This window comes from Scylla paramamosain, chromosome 1 (assembly GCF_035594125.1).
Source record: "Scylla paramamosain isolate STU-SP2022 chromosome 1, ASM3559412v1, whole genome shotgun sequence".
In the NCBI taxonomy this organism is placed as follows: domain Eukaryota; kingdom Metazoa; phylum Arthropoda; class Malacostraca; order Decapoda; family Portunidae; genus Scylla; species Scylla paramamosain.
In genome coordinates this window covers 12,217,183-12,238,034 of record NC_087151.1, presented here as the reverse complement: position 1 = coordinate 12,238,034, position 20,852 = coordinate 12,217,183, and the positions used below count along the sequence as shown (strand labels likewise).

General features: G+C 39.0%; 1 protein-coding gene across 4 annotated transcripts in view; it reads right to left on the bottom strand.

Annotated features, from left to right (window-relative positions):
- LOC135100657 (uncharacterized) overlaps window positions 1-20,758 on the bottom strand; it is a 41,098-nt gene extending 20,340 nt beyond the window's left edge. For 3 of the 4 annotated variants that reach the window (XM_064003757.1, XM_064003768.1, XM_064003788.1), the window contains exons 1-15: window positions 20,596-20,758; window positions 15,468-15,720; window positions 14,625-14,770; window positions 13,607-13,881; window positions 12,896-13,026; window positions 5,131-5,275; window positions 4,652-4,717; window positions 4,347-4,495; window positions 3,933-4,109; window positions 3,491-3,604; window positions 2,838-3,170; window positions 2,447-2,694; window positions 2,010-2,218; window positions 1,551-1,735; window positions 1,050-1,210 (exon numbers count right to left, since the gene is read on the bottom strand). In XM_064003757.1, coding sequence (XP_063859827.1) covers window positions 1,050-1,210; window positions 1,551-1,735; window positions 2,010-2,218; window positions 2,447-2,694; window positions 2,838-3,170; window positions 3,491-3,604; window positions 3,933-4,109; window positions 4,347-4,495; window positions 4,652-4,717; window positions 5,131-5,275; window positions 12,896-13,026; window positions 13,607-13,881; window positions 14,625-14,770; window positions 15,468-15,720; window positions 20,596-20,606 — 2,603 coding nt within the window. In that variant the 5' untranslated portion in view covers window positions 20,607-20,758. Of the gene's footprint in view, window positions 1-1,049; window positions 1,211-1,550; window positions 1,736-2,009; window positions 2,219-2,446; window positions 2,695-2,837; window positions 3,171-3,490; window positions 3,605-3,932; window positions 4,110-4,346; window positions 4,496-4,651; window positions 4,718-5,130; window positions 5,276-12,895; window positions 13,027-13,606; window positions 13,882-14,624; window positions 14,771-15,467; window positions 17,770-20,595 lie in introns of those variants that run through there. The other variant, XM_064003777.1, reaches the window with a different exon arrangement.
- Window positions 20,759-20,852: the final 94 nt, after the last annotated feature.

Below are 20,852 nucleotides of genomic sequence, written 5' to 3'. Positions count from 1 at the left end.
ATACCACCCTGCACTTTTCCATGTCTTTTTGTAGATGTCCAGCCTTTTAAGAAGTGAACAGTTCACAAAGGGAAGCCACAGAACACCTGACTTCTGATCTCTCTAAAATACCTGATTGGGGCAAAGCAAACTCAGTATTGTTCGATACTTCAAAAACTCAATTCCTTCATCTATCAATTCAACACAACCTCCAGATAAGTATCCCCTCTTCTTCAGTGACACCCAACTGTCCCCCTCTTTTACACTGAACATCCTCAGTCTGTCCTTCACTTAAAATCTAAATTGGAAACTTCACATCTCATCTATAGCTAAAACAGCTTCTATGAAGTTAGGCATTCTGAGGCATTGCCAGTTTTTCTGACCCTTCTAGTTGCTAACTCTGCACAGGAGCCTTATTCGTCCATGTATGGAGTATGCTTCACATATCTGGGGGGTTTCACTCATACCACTTTTCTAGACAGGATGGAATCAAAAGCTTTTTGTCTCATCAACTCCTCTCCTCTAACTGACTGTCTTCAGACTCTTTCTCATCACTACAATGTTGCATCTCTTGCTATAATTATACCACTATTTTCATGCTAACTGCTCTTCTGATCTTGCTAACTATATTCCTCCCCTCCTCCCACAACCTCGCTGCACAAGACTTTCTTCTTTCTCTCACTCCTATTCTGTCCACTTCTCTAATGCAATAGTTAACCAATCTGGTAAACTATGGAACTCCCTGTCTGCTTCCATACTTCCACCTTCCTATGACTTCAACTCCTTCAAGAGGTAAGTTTCAAGACACTTATCCTTCAATTTTTGACTACTGTTTTGGACCCTATTCTGGGACCAGCATCTCAATGGGCCTTTTTTTTACTGGATTTTTGTTGCCCTTGGCTGGTGTCCCTCATACAGAGAAAAAAATTGTCAGACCTCAGTCCAAGTACTACTGTAATATTCTTGAGTCTAAGTACATGTGCTGTTATTACAGCTATAAGTACATTTTACTAGAAGCAGTCTAAGCTTACCATGCTTTTAACATACATTATGGATGCCATGTAGAGTACCTGAGAGTAACTTTCCGGAAATCCCATTTCAACTTGGAAAGTTTTTGCTGAAGAAGCGTGGCTCTGTTCTCCATGGCTGTCCTGCGCTTCTCCCCTGCATCCTTTTGTGCCCGCTGCTCCAAGCTGGGGCCCACAGTGCTGCTCCCCACACCTCGCACACTCTGTGCATACACACACACATGCACGCATTATTAAATGTGAAACGTATGTAGAAATAGATGAACATGACTACCATAAGCTAGCTCAGCTGATGAAGATTTTATAGTAAGATTGCTTCAAGTCAAGCAATAATAGAATGGTCATGATAAATGTAGTCAATAAATCATTATTGTCATCCTGTCAGGCATTCTGTAGATCAATGACAAAGTCATTACTGGCAACATTCTAAAGAAAATTTAAATCAATTAAAATTTCAAATATCAAAATTTCTGAGAACATGACACCATCATGCACTTATAAATATAAGATACACATCTAACTTGAGTTTTGCCAAATGCCCACCACCAAACGAAATTTCCTTTCAGTGCACTGTGGAAGGGGAAAGGAGGCTCCCTTGGCTCTGTACACAAAGAGGTCCCCACCAGCCACCCAGGCAGCAGCCCATGCCCCATTGTCAGCCACACAGGCCACTACTGCTATGCTTGTCTTCTCATCACCATTAAACCCATTAAATTTATCATCTCTGCCTGAAAAGAAAATATTTGTATCAAGCTTTCTGATAGATATTCTGTTCCTCAAGTCTATTTTATCTATCTTGCAAACTACAAGCACCCTTGCCAGTGATTTTATGATTGCTGCTTTCATTTAAATTTGACATTAAGATTATGAAGAAATGTGAGGCATAGTTCATACAACTGAAACTATTCTGCAAGAAGCAAATTAGAAAATGCAATAACATAAAAACAATCTCTTGAGAAAAAATAAATAAATAAAAAATAATACTATTCAAAGCTTACTTACATTTACACAAGTTGACTGTTGACATAGGCAGAATCTTGCAGTCAGCAGCTCCCTCAGTCTTTTTGCAAGTATCCATCTTTTCTGGGTCACACGAACAGCCATTATTCAATTTGGTAGAGACCCTGACACTATAATTTGCATCAGCTTTCCTATGAGTATGAACCACTTGGCCCCTGGGTGTCACTCCAATCATGGACAATCCATCAGGGCTGTTCAGGAGAAGCAGCATCTCTGAGAGATCAACACTCAATTCTGTTCTTGATCGTGTCACATTCTAAATACTATGTAAATACATTCATCTTACTTTATCATCTTACAATGGTTTTCTCTTTTACAACTCTACAACTTGTCTCCTGACATATGCTGTCAAAAATGTCTGACCTTTACAAGTGAAGAATGCAGCATGTAAGATGATGAGCAGAGGCTGAAAAACTTACGCTGTGAGCATGAGAAGGAGTGGGTGCTGGTCATCCTTGGAGCAGCAGGTGTGGCTCATCTCCTCCAGTACCTGCTGATGGACAACCTTGCCACCCTCCCACATCATCTGTGGTGCTGGCAAGTGCTGCTGCAGGAGCCACGAGTCTGGGGCTGCCCTGGCTGGAAACTGAGTAGTGGGTCCAGATGATGAAAGCACAGCAGGGATCTCAAAAGCCAGGCCATCAAGGAGCTCCACCAACACTACTGCCTTCATGGGTGTAGAAAAAATAATATTCATGTCATTATCATCATCAAAATGTATAATGTCACTCATCACGATTATAGCCCAAATTATGTGTTGTTAGCATCTTCATGGTGATCAGTTATTTACTGTTAATTATTACATCTCACCCCTTGAACAGTGATTCTTTGTGGCACACACTTCAGTTGGTGGAAGCCAATAGGTTCAAGCTTTGTCAGCTTTGCACCTCTTGTCAACCTGAATAGGAAAAGCCTACAGTCATCTGCTGAAGTCACAAGGATAGGGGGTGTTCCTTCTCCTCCTTTTCCTCTTGGCTCAGTTTCCTTGGTTGTGCTGATGTGCTGAATCCTACATTCATGAGGGCGTTCCACCTGAATGAGAGTGAGGCGCTTCTCAAATGTCTTTGGTGCTAGGTGCAGCAAGAACACATTCACTGAGCCATCCTCCAGACCTATCACCACCAGATCATCATCTCTTGTCACCTGCAGATAAGGTGCACAAAATATCAGTTTCCTAGCATTGCAAGCACACTATGTTCAATAAAGTCATACCATAAGTTAGCACTATCTATCCAGATGGATGTTTTATTTCCATTTATTCTGTGTATATTCATTTATCCAAATGTATTAAGAACATATGATGATTCAAATGAATGAGTGGATAAGATACAATGAGCCTTTTTTGTCTAGATCATCTTTTGCAGGGAGCTTTCTATGTATGTAGAGGAAAATGGAGTGTCAAAGATGATATTGATGATGTTACTGAATCAGATGAGATGAGATCAGGCCAGTTCATGGCATACTTGACAGGTGGCCCAAGTGACACAGCTGGGAATACCCTCAACCCTCGCCTGGGCCAGTGTTGTCACCGCCTGCACTGTGCTGTCCTCCTGCTCCAGGCTCTCCTCAGTGTTAGCCTGGAGAAATAATGGTGTTGTAAGAATATTTTTATAATGTATGGATGAAACACCTTTTATGAAAATGTTATGTCTCAAAAACAGTTTGAAAATATAACATTTAACTGTGGATATTGAATGTTTTAATTTCATGTATTTTCAATATTCTTAGATCATTCAAAAATTTTATTTGTATATTTGATTTTAGTATTTGTACATCAGGATAAAGGGCAAGTGTTCATAACTTTAAAATCTGTAAAGTGGATGTTTATAAACTGGGACATACCTACATAGCCATTGAATAAATCACATTTCTCTTAAGTATTCCACCAGTTTTCATTTTAATCACCTGTGGCAAAGCAGCAACCAGGAGGTAGTGCTGGTGAGTGGTGGCAGCCAGCAGCTGATGGTGGTGACTGGTGGTGGGGGACAGAGCCACGCCTGTCACACGCTCGCTGGGACCCTGGTGTAGCACATGGGCAGACCACTCCCCAGCCCACACTCCATAGATCACTCCTGTGGTGGTCTGTACATTTGGGTAAAATCTGAAGTGTTATGTAAAATTCTTAGTCAAAATCTTTAGTCAAAATCCAAAACTGTACAAAAGAATAATTTCTAGGGAAAAATAAAAAGCTAAATGTATGCAGTCATACATTATGCTTTCCCATGAGTGACATCCTAGTTATTTGAGAGAAGAATTGATATAGGTATGTATATATAAGAAAATTATCATAGTGGTATGAATAAACAAACATTACCTCACCTGTACAATCCAGACAGGGGTGGACAGTGGGGCAGGGGTGAGGGTAACAGGAAAACCTGGACCATTGTGGACAGGAAGCTCACGGACAAGTTGAAGCCACGATGTCTTCATCCCTGCCTCAAACCATCCCTCCACCTCCCTCATGCCACCTGCCGACAGATAATGGTTTGAACGCACACTTAAGCATGCCAACTAAGTCAAACATTACCACCTAGTATTCAAGGTATTCCTATTCAAAAGCAGTAACATAATAATCTTTTGATCATATTCATGCCTTTGCTGAGACTTAAGGAACTGGTACCTACGTGTTGTTTTGAGGGCAGCTTCCTCTACCATCTCAGCCTCCCACACTCTAAGCCAGCCATCTCCTCCTGTAGAAGGAATGAAGGATGTTCAGTTATTACAATTAAATTATGAATTTAGTATGTGCTATAATGGCTGTGATGATTAATATTGTGGGAATTCAACTGTCTTATTTTCCTGCATGCAAAAGAGAGAGAGAGAGAGAGAGAGAGAGAGAGAGAGAGAGAGAGAGAGAGAGAGAGAGAGAGAGAGAGAGAGAGAGAGAGAGAGAGAGAGAGAGAGAGAGAGAGAGAGAGAGAGAGAGAGAGAGAGAGAGAAAGTGAAGGTCTTGAATGTGCTTTGACTGAGAGTAAATCAAGAGCAAAACTGAGACATCCTGCATTAGAGGGTGTGTCTGGATCAAAATAGTCTAATCACTCAATACCTGCTTTTCAGTGAGTTATCCTGAGCAATGTAGGAAGCCTGAAGTGTCATTACTCACCAACAGTGTAGAGGTGAGATGTGTGGAGGTGGAGATCTGTGAGAGGCCCACTGTGGCATGGACCTGCTGCTCCGCCACCCAGCCTTGCCACCACCTCACCCCCAACACCCACCACCACCCATCCACTGCCAACACCTAGTGCATACTGGGAAAATATGTGACCAAAGACTCTAGATATATGCAAAAAATTTCTTGGTGATTGTAGCAATTTCCTTATGTTTTAGTGTAGACATAGTAACAAATGGTTTGGTCAATAAGAAAGTTTAGTAATAATACTTTATACTATGATGTTCTCTAGTCAGTGAGCATTCTTTCACCTGCAATGCAAAACCAATGAAAAAGTTCCTAGAAACAGGTTTGTCATTTCCTATAATGCCTTTGACAATTCACAGGAAACACAAAGAAATGTGAATATAATAGGAAAACAATAATAGTAATGGTGATCAGAATTATAATAGATATGTACACTTTGCCTTTATGCGTGCATGCACACACACACACACACACACACACACACACACACACTTTAAAGATAAATATGACAAATTATCTTTAAAAGAAAGGACATTACGAGCTTAACTCAATCTTGTAAAAATAAAGGTAGGAGCACACACATACACATGAGGCCACAGTATGAAATTAAAGAAGAAAGCGTGTAGAAGAGACATCAGGAAATATAGTTTCCCGAATAAAAGTACAGAAATATGGAACAATATGGATGAGACAGTGGTTCAGTTAAGGAATATTCATGAATTTAAAGCTAAGCTGGACGCTTATAGATACGGAGACAGGACAGCACGAGCATAGCTCTTTTCCTGTAAAACACAACTAGGTAAATACAACAAGGTAAACACACACACACACACACACACACACACACACACACACACAATGAATGAGGAGGAAAGAAACAAGGTGAAAGAGTTAAAAGAGGAGGCCAAGACAAAAAACGAAGAGAGAACACAGGAACAGGCAGAAAGGTATATATGGAGAGTGATAGACATGAAAATGAGGAAATGGTGGTTAAAGAATGCAGGGCAAGAAGTAAGACAACAAAGAGAGAACACAAAAGAAATGGGTCCACAATAAATAAAATTAAAGTTATGTATACAAACATAGATGGATTAGTGTCCAGCCTAAGGGAACTAAGAGATTATTTACATGAAAAGAAACCAGAAGTGGCATGCATTACGGAAACAAAACTAACAAGGGAGATTAATGTCGAATTTGAAGAAGAAGGATATAACACATGGAGAAGAGACAGAAAGAATAAGGGAGGAGGAGGAGTGATGATTCTAGTAAGAAAAAACATCTTGATAGAAACAGTGGAATATGGTGAAGGGAGGTCAGAAACATTGAGTGTGGAGATCAAGATCCAAGGACAAGAAAGCAGAAAAATTATTGTTGCATACATGCCTCCAAAGACCAACACTTGGGGGACTGATGATTATAAGCACATGCAAAGCGAGTTCATAAAAAGTATAGATGACATGCTAAAGATAAGAAACAAGGTGTTACTAGTAGGAGATTTTAATAGCAAAGAGATAAACTGGGGGGAGATGGAGGTGACAGGGATTGCCAGTACATGGAGTGAAGAATTTTTAGAGACTATGAAGGTAAACACAATGGATCAATGGGTGAAAGAAAATACTAGGTACAGAGGGGAAGATGAACCATCACTACTGGACTTGGTTTTTACAAAAAAGCCAGAAAATGAACCAAGTATAGAATATTTGTGTCCAGTGGGAAAAAGTGATCATGTGAAGATGGAGATAGAGATCAAAGAAGAAGTGCCAAAATTCAATGAGGAGTATAAAAATGAGAGAAAAAATTATGCTAAGGCAGACTTTACAGGGTTAAAGAAATTCTACGGAGAGCTTGATTGGAATAATTTATTAAGAGGTATGGAGGTGCAGAAAAAACATGAAGTGTTTTTAAGCAAGTTTAGAGAAAGTGTTGAAAGATATGTGCCAAGATATAAGGTAAAAGAAAATAAGAAAGTGTGGTTTAATGCAAAGTGTGCAGAGGCAAAAAAGAAGGAGAGGGCATGGAAAAAAATGAGGAAACAATGGAATGAGATAAATACAGTGCTCGCCATAAACATTGTCGCACCCCTCTCCCACGCTGCGTCAGGTAATATAAACATGTACTGCATCCAAAGAAATTTATTGAGCTTACAACTAATACTTTCTTGGCTTCCCTTTTTCGTCTCCTGCACTCTTCCAAACGGGCCGGAAGGCTGTCTGCAAGCACCATGAGATGCTAAGGGCCGAATGTGCTCCAAAGGTGGTGAAGTGCAGCTTGGAGTTTGGCTACAGTTGAACAGTCTTTACTGCGTAACTCCCGTTTTGTTACCGCCCACACATTTTTTTATTGGGTTCAGTTCCGGGAATTAGCAGGCCAGTCTTAAGAAGACTGGCAGTCTCTGAGCCACTGCTTCACTGATTTAGCATATGGCACGGTGCACCGTCCTGCATGAAGGTGAAGGCCTGACACATCTCGAAAGACCCCGGTAGATGGTCACACAGAAGCTCGAGGTAATTCCCCTGATTCATTGTGGTGTTTTTGGTAACACCACGAGGCTCCCCACCCCATAGTAGGAAAAGCATCTCCACACCATCAACGAATCAGGGAATCTGACAGCAGGAGCAGTGTAGTGGGGATCAAGGAGATCGCTGCCTGGACGCCGGTACACACGACCTTGACTGCTGGCTATCACTGTGAATCTTGACTCATCGCTCCACAGCACGCCATGCCACTGCTTGATGGTCCAGTCTTTCATCCTCTCACAAAACGCAAGCCTCTTCTCTTGCTGGCTACAGTAACCACAGGCTTGGGCCGCGCTGCATAGCTCAGATACTGGAGGTCGTCGTGGATGCGGCGCAATAATGTCCTCACAGACACATTACTCTGCAATCCCAAGTTGTCTTCCCTGATTTTCCTAGCAGATATTCGGAGATTACTTTCGACTTCAAAGTGTACCACTCTCAGGGTTCGCAGGGAAATTTTGTGGGTGTTTCTCTTCTTGGCGGGTAAGTTGTTGCTGCCGAGTTCAGCCATAGGCTTCACGTATCATTGAACTTGGCGGACACTGACACCCGTCTGGTCAGAGATAGTTTTTTGGAGAGCTGAGGCTGCGATGTCATCCCATGACAAAATCTGGTAGCGCACCATTGTCCAGGAAAACGGCTAAACAGCAGAGTAACTGCAAGCCAGTCTTGGGGTGGGGGTAGCGCGGAAGGACAGCGACGGAACGCCCGCCAGTCGGAGTGATTGACAGGGGCCGATCACTTCCCGCCTTTGCAAGCTGCCCGACATCCAGGCTGAGATGACAGATATATAATAATTAAATTTAAAGCACCTGATGCCCGCCAAGAAAAACGCGCGCATTTTGATCCTTCAAACGGATACCGTTTTCTCCGGCGACAATGTTTATGACGAGCACTGTAGAGAAGAATACAGGACAGCTAGAAATGATTATGTTAAAATAAGAAGAGAAGAAGAAATTTTGAAAGAGATGTAGTTGGAAAGTGTAAAGAAGAACCCAAACTTTCCTATAGATATGTAAATGGAAAAATAAAGCACAGAGATACCATTACAAAGCTGAAGAAAAATGGAGGAATTTATGAAACCACACAAGAGGTGGCTGAGATATTGAATAAAAGCTTTAAGTCTGTATTTACAAGAGAAACTGTCTTTGCATCACTGGGAGATGAGGAACAACAGAAAGGAATAGAAAACATACAAGTGGAAAGAAAAGAAATTAAAAGACTAGAAGAGCTAGATACTAGGAAGGCGATGGGACCAGACGAAGTAAATGGATGGATATTGAAAGAATGTAGAGAGGAATTGGAAGAACCAATATGGGAGATAATTAACAGTTCTTTGAAAGAGGGGAAAAGTACCAAAAGAATGGAAGAGAGCAAATATAGTACCATTATACAAAGGAGGTAATAAAATGGAACCACTGAATCACAGACCAGTCTCACTCACGAGTATTGTAAGTAAACTCTGTGAAATAGTCATTAAAAACAGATGGGTGCAATATCTTGAACAAGAAAATATAATAACAGAAAAACAATTCGGTTTCAGGAAAGAGAGATCTTGCGTAACAAACTTACTGAGCTTTTATACAAGAGTAATAGATAAACTACAAGAGAGAGATGGTTGGGTTGATGCAGTCTATTTAAATCTGAAAAAAGCTTTTGATACAGTTCCACATAAAAGTCTCATGTGGAAACTGGAACACTGAGGAGGGCTAAAAGGAAAAATACTTAAGTGGATGAAGGATTATCTCCAAGGTAGGGAAATGAGTACAGTAATCAGAGATAATAAATCAAGTTGGTGCGAAGTAACAAGCGGAGTACCACAAGGGTCTGTGTTGGCACCAATAATGTTTCAGGTCTATATAAATGATATGATGGTGGGTTTAAATAGCTACATTAACATGTTTGCAGATGATGCAAAATTGATGAAAGTAATAAAGAACCAAGAGGATTGTGAGGAACTACAGAGGGATATTGATAGAATTTATGAATGGAGTAAACAAATGGAAATTAGAATTCAATATAAAGAAGTGCCATATAATGGAGATGGGAAGAAGTAAAAGGAGACCTTCATGGGAGTATAAGATGGGAGGAATCACAATACCAAAGAGCAAAGAAGAAAAGACTTGGGAGTAATAATTCAAGACACGCTATCACCAGAAAAACACATCAATGGAATATTTGGCTCTACATATAATTTGCTAGCAAATATCAGGGTGGCATTTAATTACCTAGACAAAGAAACGATGAAGAAAATCATAACACACATGATACACCCCAAACTGGAATATGCAGCAGTGGTATGGTCTCCACACAAGAAGAAAGATATAAGGAAATTGGAAAGAATACAAAGAACAGCTACAAAAATGATACCTGAATTGGAAGACCTAAGTTACGAGGAAAGACTGGAAGAAATTGAATTACCAACACTGCAAGAAAGAAGGGAAAGAGGAGACCTGATAACAATGTTCAAATTAGTAAATGGCATGGAGAAGATAGACAGGGATGACCTAGTTGTAAAAGTGGAGGAAGGAGATAGACGTACAAGGGGACATATGAAGAAATTAAAGAAGAGTCATTGTTTGGGAGATATTAAGAAATACAGCTTTCCGCATCGAACGGCTGAAATATGGAATAACTTAAAAGAAGAGGTGGTTGCGGCAAAGAGTGTGCACATGTTTAAAGAGAGATTGGACAAATTCGGGTATGGAGACAGGACTAATTGAGCTTTGGCTCGGACCCTGTACTATACAACTAGGTAAATACAACTAGGTAAATACACACTCATGGTCCATGAATTTATTGCCCTTTTATTCAAGGGTAGTCAATATTGTGCATGAGAGAGACATATGGGTGGATGGTGTCTACTTAGACTTGAAGAAAGTATTTGATAAAGTACCACAACGAAGATTACTATGGAAGATAAAAAATTATGGAAAAATTGGAGGAAGAGTGCTGGAGTGGATGGAGGATTATCTGGATGATAGAGAAATGAGAACTGTAATACAAGACCAAAATTCATCTTGGTTGAAAGTAACTAGTGGTGTCCCACAGAGTCAATGTTGGGACTGATAATGTTTGTAATATACTCGTATGTAAAGGACATAAATGAAGAAATAGATAGTTATATGAACTTATTTGCGGATGATGCTAAGCTGACAAGGAGGGTAGAAAATGTAAATGACTGTATGGTACTGCAAGATGATCTAAATAAGATAAATAGATGGAGTAAATCTTGGCAAATGGAATTCAAATAAATGTAAAGTAATGGAGTTTGGTAAAAGTAAAAGAATACAATATCATTATGAGATGGATGGTATGAAGTTAAAGAAATCAAAAGAAGTAGATTTGGGAGCGACAGCTACGAAAATTTGACTCTGGACAGACACATCAATAAAATTACTGGAGAAACGATGAATTTGTTAATAAGAGTAAGAATGGCATTATCATATTTGGATGAAGGAATGATAAATAGTTGTTGATTTCCATGATAAAACCAAGACTGGAATATGTGTCAGAGGTGTGGTCTCCTCATACAAAGAGGGATATTATAAAATTAGAAGGAGTACAAAGAGCAGTCACTAAGATGGTTCCTGAGTTAAGTCAACCAATGAGGAGAGATTAAGAATGTTGGAAATTCCTACCCTTGAAAATAGGAGAGAGAGGTGATTTAATAAACATCTATAGAATGATAAATAGTATGGAAAATGTGGACAAAGAATGTTTTATAACTTTAGACACACAGAGTACAAAGGGACACAGTGAGAAGTTAAAGAAAGTTAACTATAAAAGAGACATCAATAAGTATAGTTTTCCTCACAGAAGTGTGAATAAATGGAATGAACTCAGTGAAGACATTGTCAATGCTGTAACTGTCCATGCCTTTAAAACCAAACTGGATAGATATAGAGAGGGGATACTATGAGATTAGTCCCCTCCCGTAAACCACAACTAGGTAAATACACACACACACACACACACACACACACACACACACACAGAGAGAGAGAGAGAGAGAGAGAGAGAGAGAGAGAGAGATGGGTGGATGGTGTCTACTTAGACTTGAAGAAAGCATTTGACAAAGTACCACAATGAAGATTGCTATGGAAGATAAAAAAAATATGGAAAAATTGGAAGAAGACTGCTGGAGTGGATGGAGGATTATCTGGATGATAGAGAGATAAGAACTGTAATACAAGACCAAAATTCATCTTGGCTGAAAGTAACTAGTGGTGTCCACAGCAGGTCAGTGTTGGGACTGATGATGTTTGTAATATGTGTGAATGACATAAATGAAGAAATAGATAGTTACATGAACTAATTTGCGGATCATGCTAAGCTGACGAGAAGGGTAGAAAAATGTAAATGACTGTATGGTACTGCAAGATGATTTAAATAAGATAAACAGATGGAGTAAATCTTGGCAAGTGGAATTCATTTTAAGTAAATGTAAAGTAATGGAGTTTGGTAAGAGTAAGAAAAGAATACAATATCATTATGAAATGGATAGTGTGAAGTTAAAGAAATCAAAAGAGGAAGTGGATTTGGGAGTAACAGTTACTGAAAATTTGACTCCGGAGAGACACACTGATAAAATTACTGGAGAGACAATGAATTTGTTAAAAAGAGTAAAAATGGCATTCTTATATTTGGATGAAGGAATGATAAAAAAAGTTGTTGATTTGTATGATAAGACCAAGACTGGAATATGTGGCAGTGGTGCGGTCTCCTCATATAAAGAGGAATATTATAAAATTAGAAAGAGTACAAACAACAGTCACTAAGATGATTCTGGAGTTGAGCAAGTCAACCTATGAAGAGATTAAAAATGTTGGAAATTCCTACTCTTGAAAATAGGAGAGAAAGAAGAGATTTGATAAACATCTATAGAATGATAAATGGTATGGAAAATGTGGACAAAAAATGTTTTATAAATTTAGACACACTGAGACAAGGGGATACAGTAAGAAGCTGAAGAAAGTTAACTGTAGAAGAGACATCAAGAAGTACAATTTTCTTTATAGAAGTGTGAACAAATAGAATGAACTCAGTGAAGACATTGTTAATGCTGTAACTGTCCAAGCTTTTAAGACCAAACTGGATATATAAAGAGACAGGATACTATGAGATTACTCCCCTCCCATAAACCACAACTAGGTAAATACAACTAGATAAATACACACACACTGTTTCCCCTCCATCTCCAACCTCTGACTCACAGCATCAGGGGTGAGGCACCACATGGTGAAGATGGAGTCTGGGGCCAGGAGACCAAACCCAATGGTGGTGGAAATGAGCTGGGGTCCTAGTGGGCCCTCCTGAAGCCTCCACACCTGCACCTCTTCCCCCACTGGAAAAGATAGATGTTGGAAAGAATCATGGTAAAACTAAGGAAAATCCACAAATCGTGTTTGTCAGTGGAACATAAAAAGAACATGACACTTGTATTGAGTAAGAATTTAGCTATAGTGAAAACATAATGCTAAGGTAAGCAAAACCATGTGAAGGCATTAGATAGCAGAAAGACAAAAACATACCCAAAGGGCTTAAATACACAACAATCAGGTAGATTAGTGAAGAAAGACAGAAGGCATTTACCCAGCACTGATTTGAGAATGGCTATTATAAGTGTAGCACAAAAGATCACACACACACAATACACAAGTTGTGAAGACCCTGTGTCTGAAATGTTTACAAATGGGTCAATAAAGTGATGCATGATATTGTGCCAAGCAGGATTCAAGTTCTTCAAATAAAATGGATATACAATATGAAATTATGTTTGAAATAGAGATCCTATTAGATAGATATAAATACCTAATTTTAGTCTTGAAATTAGTATACTCTGACTGGACAAGAAATTAATATAATTACAAGCTGATTCTCTCTCTCTCTCTCTCTCTCTCTCTCTCTCTCTATGCCTCACCCACCTGCCAGCATGACTGTCACTTCTCTAGATGGCAGCCCACGCCCTAGAGAGAGCCGTGTCACTTGCTCAGCCTTCACTTGATCCAAAATTGTTGCCACAACCTGCTGTGGCTGTGCAGGTAAGCCCTCAGAACCACCAATGCTCATGTCTGCTGATCCATTACTCAATGTTGGCCACCTCCATACAGAGAGTACCAGCTGTGTCTGTCTCTCTTCCTGTATGGTGGTGGAAGAGGTAGCAGTGGTTGACAACACACCTAGATGGTTACCTTCATTGCTGTAAAAAAGAATAAGAGTTAACTTTCACAATATACCTAACAAAAGATTTGTATATGTATATTATTAGTAGCAATCTTAGATATTTTGGTGCCCCTGAGATGACTGAGAGTGAGATGACATGGAGAATATACAAAACTAAGACAAGTACTGTATGTATGTAGGTGCAAAGGATGATTTCCATACACTAAGAGGGAATTGGCTGAGTGGTAGGTTGACTGACTGATTAATATTTAGGTGCTGCAAAACAAGGTCATATGGTGCTGTTGACTGAGTGATAGAACTGTGGAGTAAACAGACAGGATCAAACAGGAATTTCTGACATGACCATCCCATTGAAGAGTTTCTGATGAACAGGTATAATGATGAAAATGATAGTTTATTTCACAGCAACACCACCATAGACAACAATAAACTTAAAAAGAAAAAAAAATGGCCGAAGTCAACACACAAGACACAAGCAATTACATCAAATCAAAGTCAATTCCATCAGGTCTTCACTGTAGGTAGAAAAATAGATGAGTGCCATAAGATAATTCATTAGTGTACTAGAAAAAAAAGGAGTCATCACTCACAGAATCTTAAAGGAAGATGAGCTGATAAAATTTGATGTTTTAGAGCAGTAACACATTTTCCCCTCTCTCTCTCTCTCTCTCTCTCTCTCTCTCTCTCTCTCTCTCTCTCTCTCTCTCTCTCTCTCTCTCTCTCTCTCTCTCTCTCTCTCTCTCATCACTGGCAGTTTACTTGAACTCCATATGATGCACAATGTGGCCTCTCAGGATGACATGTGAAGGAGCTGAGGTCTTGAGGGGCCACTCCCGCCTAACCAGCATACCCTCCCCACCTGCCACCCGCCCAGCCAGCACCAGGTGACGGCCGCATCGACTCACCTGAAAATTTTGTTGGTAGTTACTTCCTTGCATAGTTAAAGAGCTTAATTTCCTCATTCATTCGGTAACTAGTATCAAATTAATATGTTAGTTAGAAAATGTTATTGATTTTTTTTTTCATTTTTATTTAGTTGTTTATTTTTTTATCATCTGTAAATGAAAGAATCTGGCTGGTAATGAATGTGAAGATGCAAGATGAGTGACTGTATAAAGTTATGGATAAATTATCATTTTATTTAGTTTAATATTTGTCATAAAGTCTTATTTTGTTATGTGTTTCTATTTTTTTTTCTTTTCTGACTCTCATGTCATGTGTGGGGAAGAGGAGCCTGTACAAAAAATTATATCCAGAGTTATATGTATTCATTAAAAGGAACAAATAAAAAAAATAATTACAACTTTTAAATAAGCAGACTTTTTTTTTATCTTCTACTATGTATATTTCCTTTCTTACTTTTACCCTCCATTCTTCTCTTTCCACCCACTTACTTTTCCCCTTTCACCCAATTTTTCTGCCTCCCCTTTCTACTGTATACTATGTATTAATCCAATCATCTACCCAATGACCGCGATGTTATAGAACCTAACTTTTTTTTTTTTCATCAATCAACTGCTTTCACCCACCTTTTCTGTCCCCCTCTTTGTACTGTATATATATTAATTTTGATGGAGAAGATGATGACTTAAACCAGCTCACCTCAAAGGCATCTAGTCTGTTGAAAGGTGGAGTGTGGATGTACTGGGTGGAGGGGTGCCATCCATCCATTTCATTCTCACCTTCATCCACCACCACCCCCTGCCCTGCTCCTGCTGTAGTGGTGGTGGTGGTGGTGGTGGAGCGGTGGGTGCTGAGGATCGGTGTGGTGACGAGCCCCTCACAGGCTGCCCACACCACACTGTCCCCCACTACCTGTACACCATCCACTCGGCTTGGTCCTGCCCACACCCCACTGCATACCTCTCACGTCAAGGAACTCATCTCATATACCTATGTACAGTAGTTTTGTAAAATGGCTGGAATTTAATACAATTTACTTTATGTACGTATGTATGTATATTTCGATATAAAGATAGATGACACACACACACACACACACACGACGATCTACATCAAAAACGAACGTTACATGAAAAGAAAGTAATGGAATATGAAGGCAAAGTGGAAGAGTTAAATGTAAAACAGGAAAATTAGAATAAAGAATGAGAGGAAGAAAAGATCAATTTTAGGAAAATTGTGGAGGAACAAACAAAAGAAAATGGCACAAAGCTAACAGAAAAAGTTGTTCAAGTTATAAAACAGAAAGAAAACTTGATGAGACACTGTGGATAACAAAAAAACTGTTGTGGTATTCAGCCTGAAGGAAGAGTGTACACCTCAGTGGATTGAAAGAGAAAAGAAGAAAAAGATATGTGTGGAAAAAATTAATGGGGACATTACAAGAAGAAAAAGAGCTGACTGGAGAGATTGAAGAAATTAAAAGATTGTGTAGATATGTTGAGGGAGGACAGCATCCTATGAAAATAAGGTTTAGGTCACAAGTGGCAACTGAAGAAACGCTGAGTAAATCCTGGAAACTCGCCAAGGTGGAAGAATACAAACAAGTGTGGATAAAAAAGATAGAACCTGAGAAGAGAGAGATACTATAAATGAACTAAGAAAAGATGCAAATGAAAAAAACGGAAAACTATTAGAGGCGGAGAAAAAACAGTTCATTTGGAGGGTCATGGACATAAGGTTGAGAAAGTGGTACAGGAGGGAAGTAAATGCAGAAGGGGAAGACTAAAAGTAGCATACACGAACATAAATGGACTAATGTCGGCAGTGTTGGAACTAGAAGACTATTTAAAAGAGGAGAAACCAGACATCATGGGAATCGTTGAAACTAAATTGGCAAGTGAAGGGGATATATTAAATATTGGTGAAGCAAAATACAACCTCTGGATGAGAAATAGAAAGAATAAATGGGGAGGAGGTGTGATGCTTCTAGTTAGGAAGGATTTATTAGGTGGAATCTGTCACATATGGGGTGGAGGAGGCAGAAGTATTGAAAATAAACTTAAGACAGAATATTGGAAGATACCATGACGTTGTGGTGACTTATGTTTCCCACTATTCCAACTCTTGGAGAGAGGATGAATATAAGAAAATGCTTGAGGACATAAGGATATGTTTGGAAGAGCTGCTTGAGGAAAATGACGATATCATGGGAGAACAAGCTACTAGACCTGGCTATTGAAAATTTCCTGACACAATGGATTACAGATGACACAGGATTTAGCGGAAATGAAGCATCTTCAAGGCTCGATCTAATTTTCACCAAGGAAAAGAAATAAATACATAAACCCAACAAGAAAAAGTGATCATGTGCTGATTCAGTTCACAGTTATGGATAATAACCTCAGTATAAAGAAAGAGGACCACAGAAGAGAATGGCTAAACTACAGCAAGACTAACTTTGAACGACTTAGGAAGTATTTCAGTGAAGTGAATTGGAACATAGTTATTCAAAAGGGGGACACAGGAAAAGTGGACAGCTTTCCTGGACATTTATAATAAGGGAGTAGAGAAATGGGTACCCAAAAGATCAACAGAGAACCTTTTCAAAAAGGACTGGTACAATAGGAGATGTGCAACAGCTAGATTGGAGAAGAGAAAAAGCATGGAACAAGTGGAAGAAAAATAAGAGACTGGACCTGTGGAACAATTATACAAGGAAGAAGAATGAATGTCAAAACTTGCAGAGATGAGCAGAAAAATTTTGAAAAGAATGTTGTGGAGAAATGTAAAGACCGCCCAAAATTATTTCATAAATTTATCAATAGAAAATTAAAAAGTAAGGATGAAATAAGTATGGTAAAAGCTGGAGAAGAGACAGTGGATGACCCAGAAGAGACAGCTGAAGTGTTTAACAGATACTTCCACTCTGTGTTTACTAAGGAAAATTATTTCAGAGGTGAGAGGACAGCGTTAGAAAAAGGGACCGACCTAAAGGAGATTAAAACATTAGTAGAAGAAGTAAAGAATATGTTGGAAGACCTGGATGTGAATATAATTAGCACCACCCTGGTAAAAGGTAGAGTACCATAGATTGGAAATGGGTGGATATTACCCCAATTCACAAGACCAGAAGGAAAGAAGATCCATTGAATTATGGACCTGCATCACTCACAAGTGTGGTGGTGAAGATTTGTGAAAAGATTATCAAGAACAGATGGGTGAAATACCTAGAACACAACAAGGTGATAACAGAAAAACAGTTTGGCTTCAGAAAAGGAAGATCTTGTGTTACAAATTTGGTAAGTTTCTACTCAAGAGTAATAGATATAGTGCAAGAATGAGATGGATGGGCCAACTAAATATACTTAGGTCTGAGAAAAGCATTTGATAAAATTCCACACAGAAGACTAATATGGAGATTGGAAAAAATTAGAGGACTTGGTGGATCACTGTTAAAGTGGATGACTGACTTTTTGACAAACAGAGAAATGAGGAGAGTAATTAAAGGCAGCAGGTCGAACTGGAGAACGGCAATAAGTGGAGTCCCGCAAGGTTCCATACTTGCACCTATCGTGTTCACAGTTTATGTAAATGATATGACAGAAGGTGTAGAAAGTTACATGAACTTTTTCGCTGATGATGCTAAGATTATGAGGAAAGTAACAAATGAAGAGGGGTGCAGTACTTTAAATCAGTACTTAATGGAACAAGGGAACAAGGTGGAACAAGGAATTTAATGCTAAAAAATGTATTGTGATGAGGTTTGGAAAAAGTGTGAGAAGACCAGTTGGCAACTATTACTTAGGGAAAGAGAAAATCTCTATAAGATCAGAAGAAAAGACCTAGGAGTAATTTTTAATGATAATTTATCATTTGGGAAGCACATAAACAAAATTATAGGAAAAACATATAATCAGCTGAGAAACATCAAGATAGCATTCTCATATATTGATGAAGATATGATAAAAAAAAAAAAAAAAACTGATAACAATAATGATACGTCCGAGATTGGAGTACGCTGCATTAGTGTGGTCGCCAAATTAAAAAAAAATATATATACAAGTTAGAAAGAATCCAGAGAGCTGCAACTAAAATCCCTGCAAGCTTAAGAGAGTATAGTCATGAGGAATGGTTGAAGAGATTGGGCCTGACTACTCTAGAAAAAAGGAGGGAAAGAGGTGATTTGATAGCAATATACAGAATATTGGAAAGAATGAAAAAGTTGGACAGAGATCTCTTGATACCAGATACGAGAGACACAAGAGGACATGGAAAGTAATTGAAAAAAGAGTATTTGCAGAAGAGACATCAAGAAACATAGCTTCCCACACAGAAGTACAACAGTATTGAATGAACTTAAGGATGAAACTGTGTGTGCAAAGGCAATTCATAAATTTAAAGAAAATCTGGATAAGAGTCGATATGGAGACGGGACAGCACGAGCCTAGTGTGGCTCTTGTCCGGTGTTTCACAACTAGGTAAATACACACATTATCTTATCAGGCAGTCACTTGGCAAGCCGAGATTCGACAGGTTCCGAAGCTTGAGCACTGATCACCTACAGCAAGAAGAGCAAGAGAGGAGGCCTGGATGTGTTGTGTGCAAAGTACCAGTCTAACCCGATTCTGACTTTACTCTCTAGGGGCAGGTTCCTTCAGTTTTTTTTTTTTTTTTTTTTTTTTTTGTTCTAGGTCATAACCCATCTTACGTAATAAACACTTACTCATTGTTCGCACTGATAAGCACTCTGAAACACAATAGGAGGCGGTCACGAGTCCACCACGTGATGCTCATGACTGTTTGCGAATCATAACAATAAAAAATAAATAAACAAAATAGTCTTTGTCTTCTCTATCTTTTCAATATTGTTATAAATAGACTGTTCAGTGTCACAATCATTCATCATCGTCACACACACACACACACACACACATGATCTTAGAAAAAGAGTTCAAGGTCTCGTAGATGAATTTCGTTATGGGGAGCAGAGGAGGGACGAAGAATAGAATGTATTACCATCCTTAGGTAGTGTATAAACTGCTGCACCATTCATGAAGGGTAAACAATGATCTTTCAGGTGGATAAACTGGCGTATGTACGTATAATTTTATGAAGCTTATTATGACGATTGTGTTGTGACTGTCCTTCACTTTCCTACTAATGTACCAGCCATTTCCTTTTTTAACTAGATATGATTAAACTTTTTTTCTTCAGTACTGATGTCTTCATAAAATATCTTATCTGCTTCTAATGACTAAGGCTAAGCAGTATATAGTTAGTGGCCATGTTTCTTCCCTTCACCACTTCTTTACTGAGATAAAAAAAAAAAAAAAGTACTTTCGCTAGAAAATATAAAGTTTTCAAAACAACCATCGCAAAAGAATAAACTAATGTGTAAGAATGAAAAAGCCAGCCTGTTAATCACCTATCTAGTATAGTGATTCTCAACCAGGATAAATTTACTCATTGGAGTACATGTACCCATGACTGAATAATAATTCAATTTTGTAGAATGAGAGAGAAAGAGAGAGAGAGTGTGTGTGTGTGTGTGTGTGTGTGTGTGTATTTTTCTGTCGTTTTATGTTGGCTATGATTTTTTTTTTTTTTTTTTTTTTTTTGTATGGAAATAATTAAGGGGGTAAATGGACAAGTACATTGCGGCGAGCGGGTTAATGATTGGGAGAAATGTTGAGAATCCCTGACCTAGTATCTCGTGACTGTCACTATCTACCACCTGAAACAGCACACTGACATCCTTAATAACAAGCAGTGGCAACCAATAACCAGCCAATGTACAAGGGCAGCGAGAAATTTAATGAAAGGATACACGGTGTTCATGCTTCCTGCGGTGCGTCGCGGCGGCGTCTATAGTCGTCATGGTAACCGCTGTCAAGTAAAAAAAGATACAAATGAAGAACAAGTATCAGTAACATTGATATACTCTTGGCCGTTTATGAAAATACTATCTAATCTTAAGGAACATAAAAAAAAAAACTATGTACAAGAGTTGCACTGGGAGCCCCTTCGTACAGAGAGAGAGAGAGAGAGAGAGAGAGAGAGAGAGACTTCCTTTTATGCCGTCCA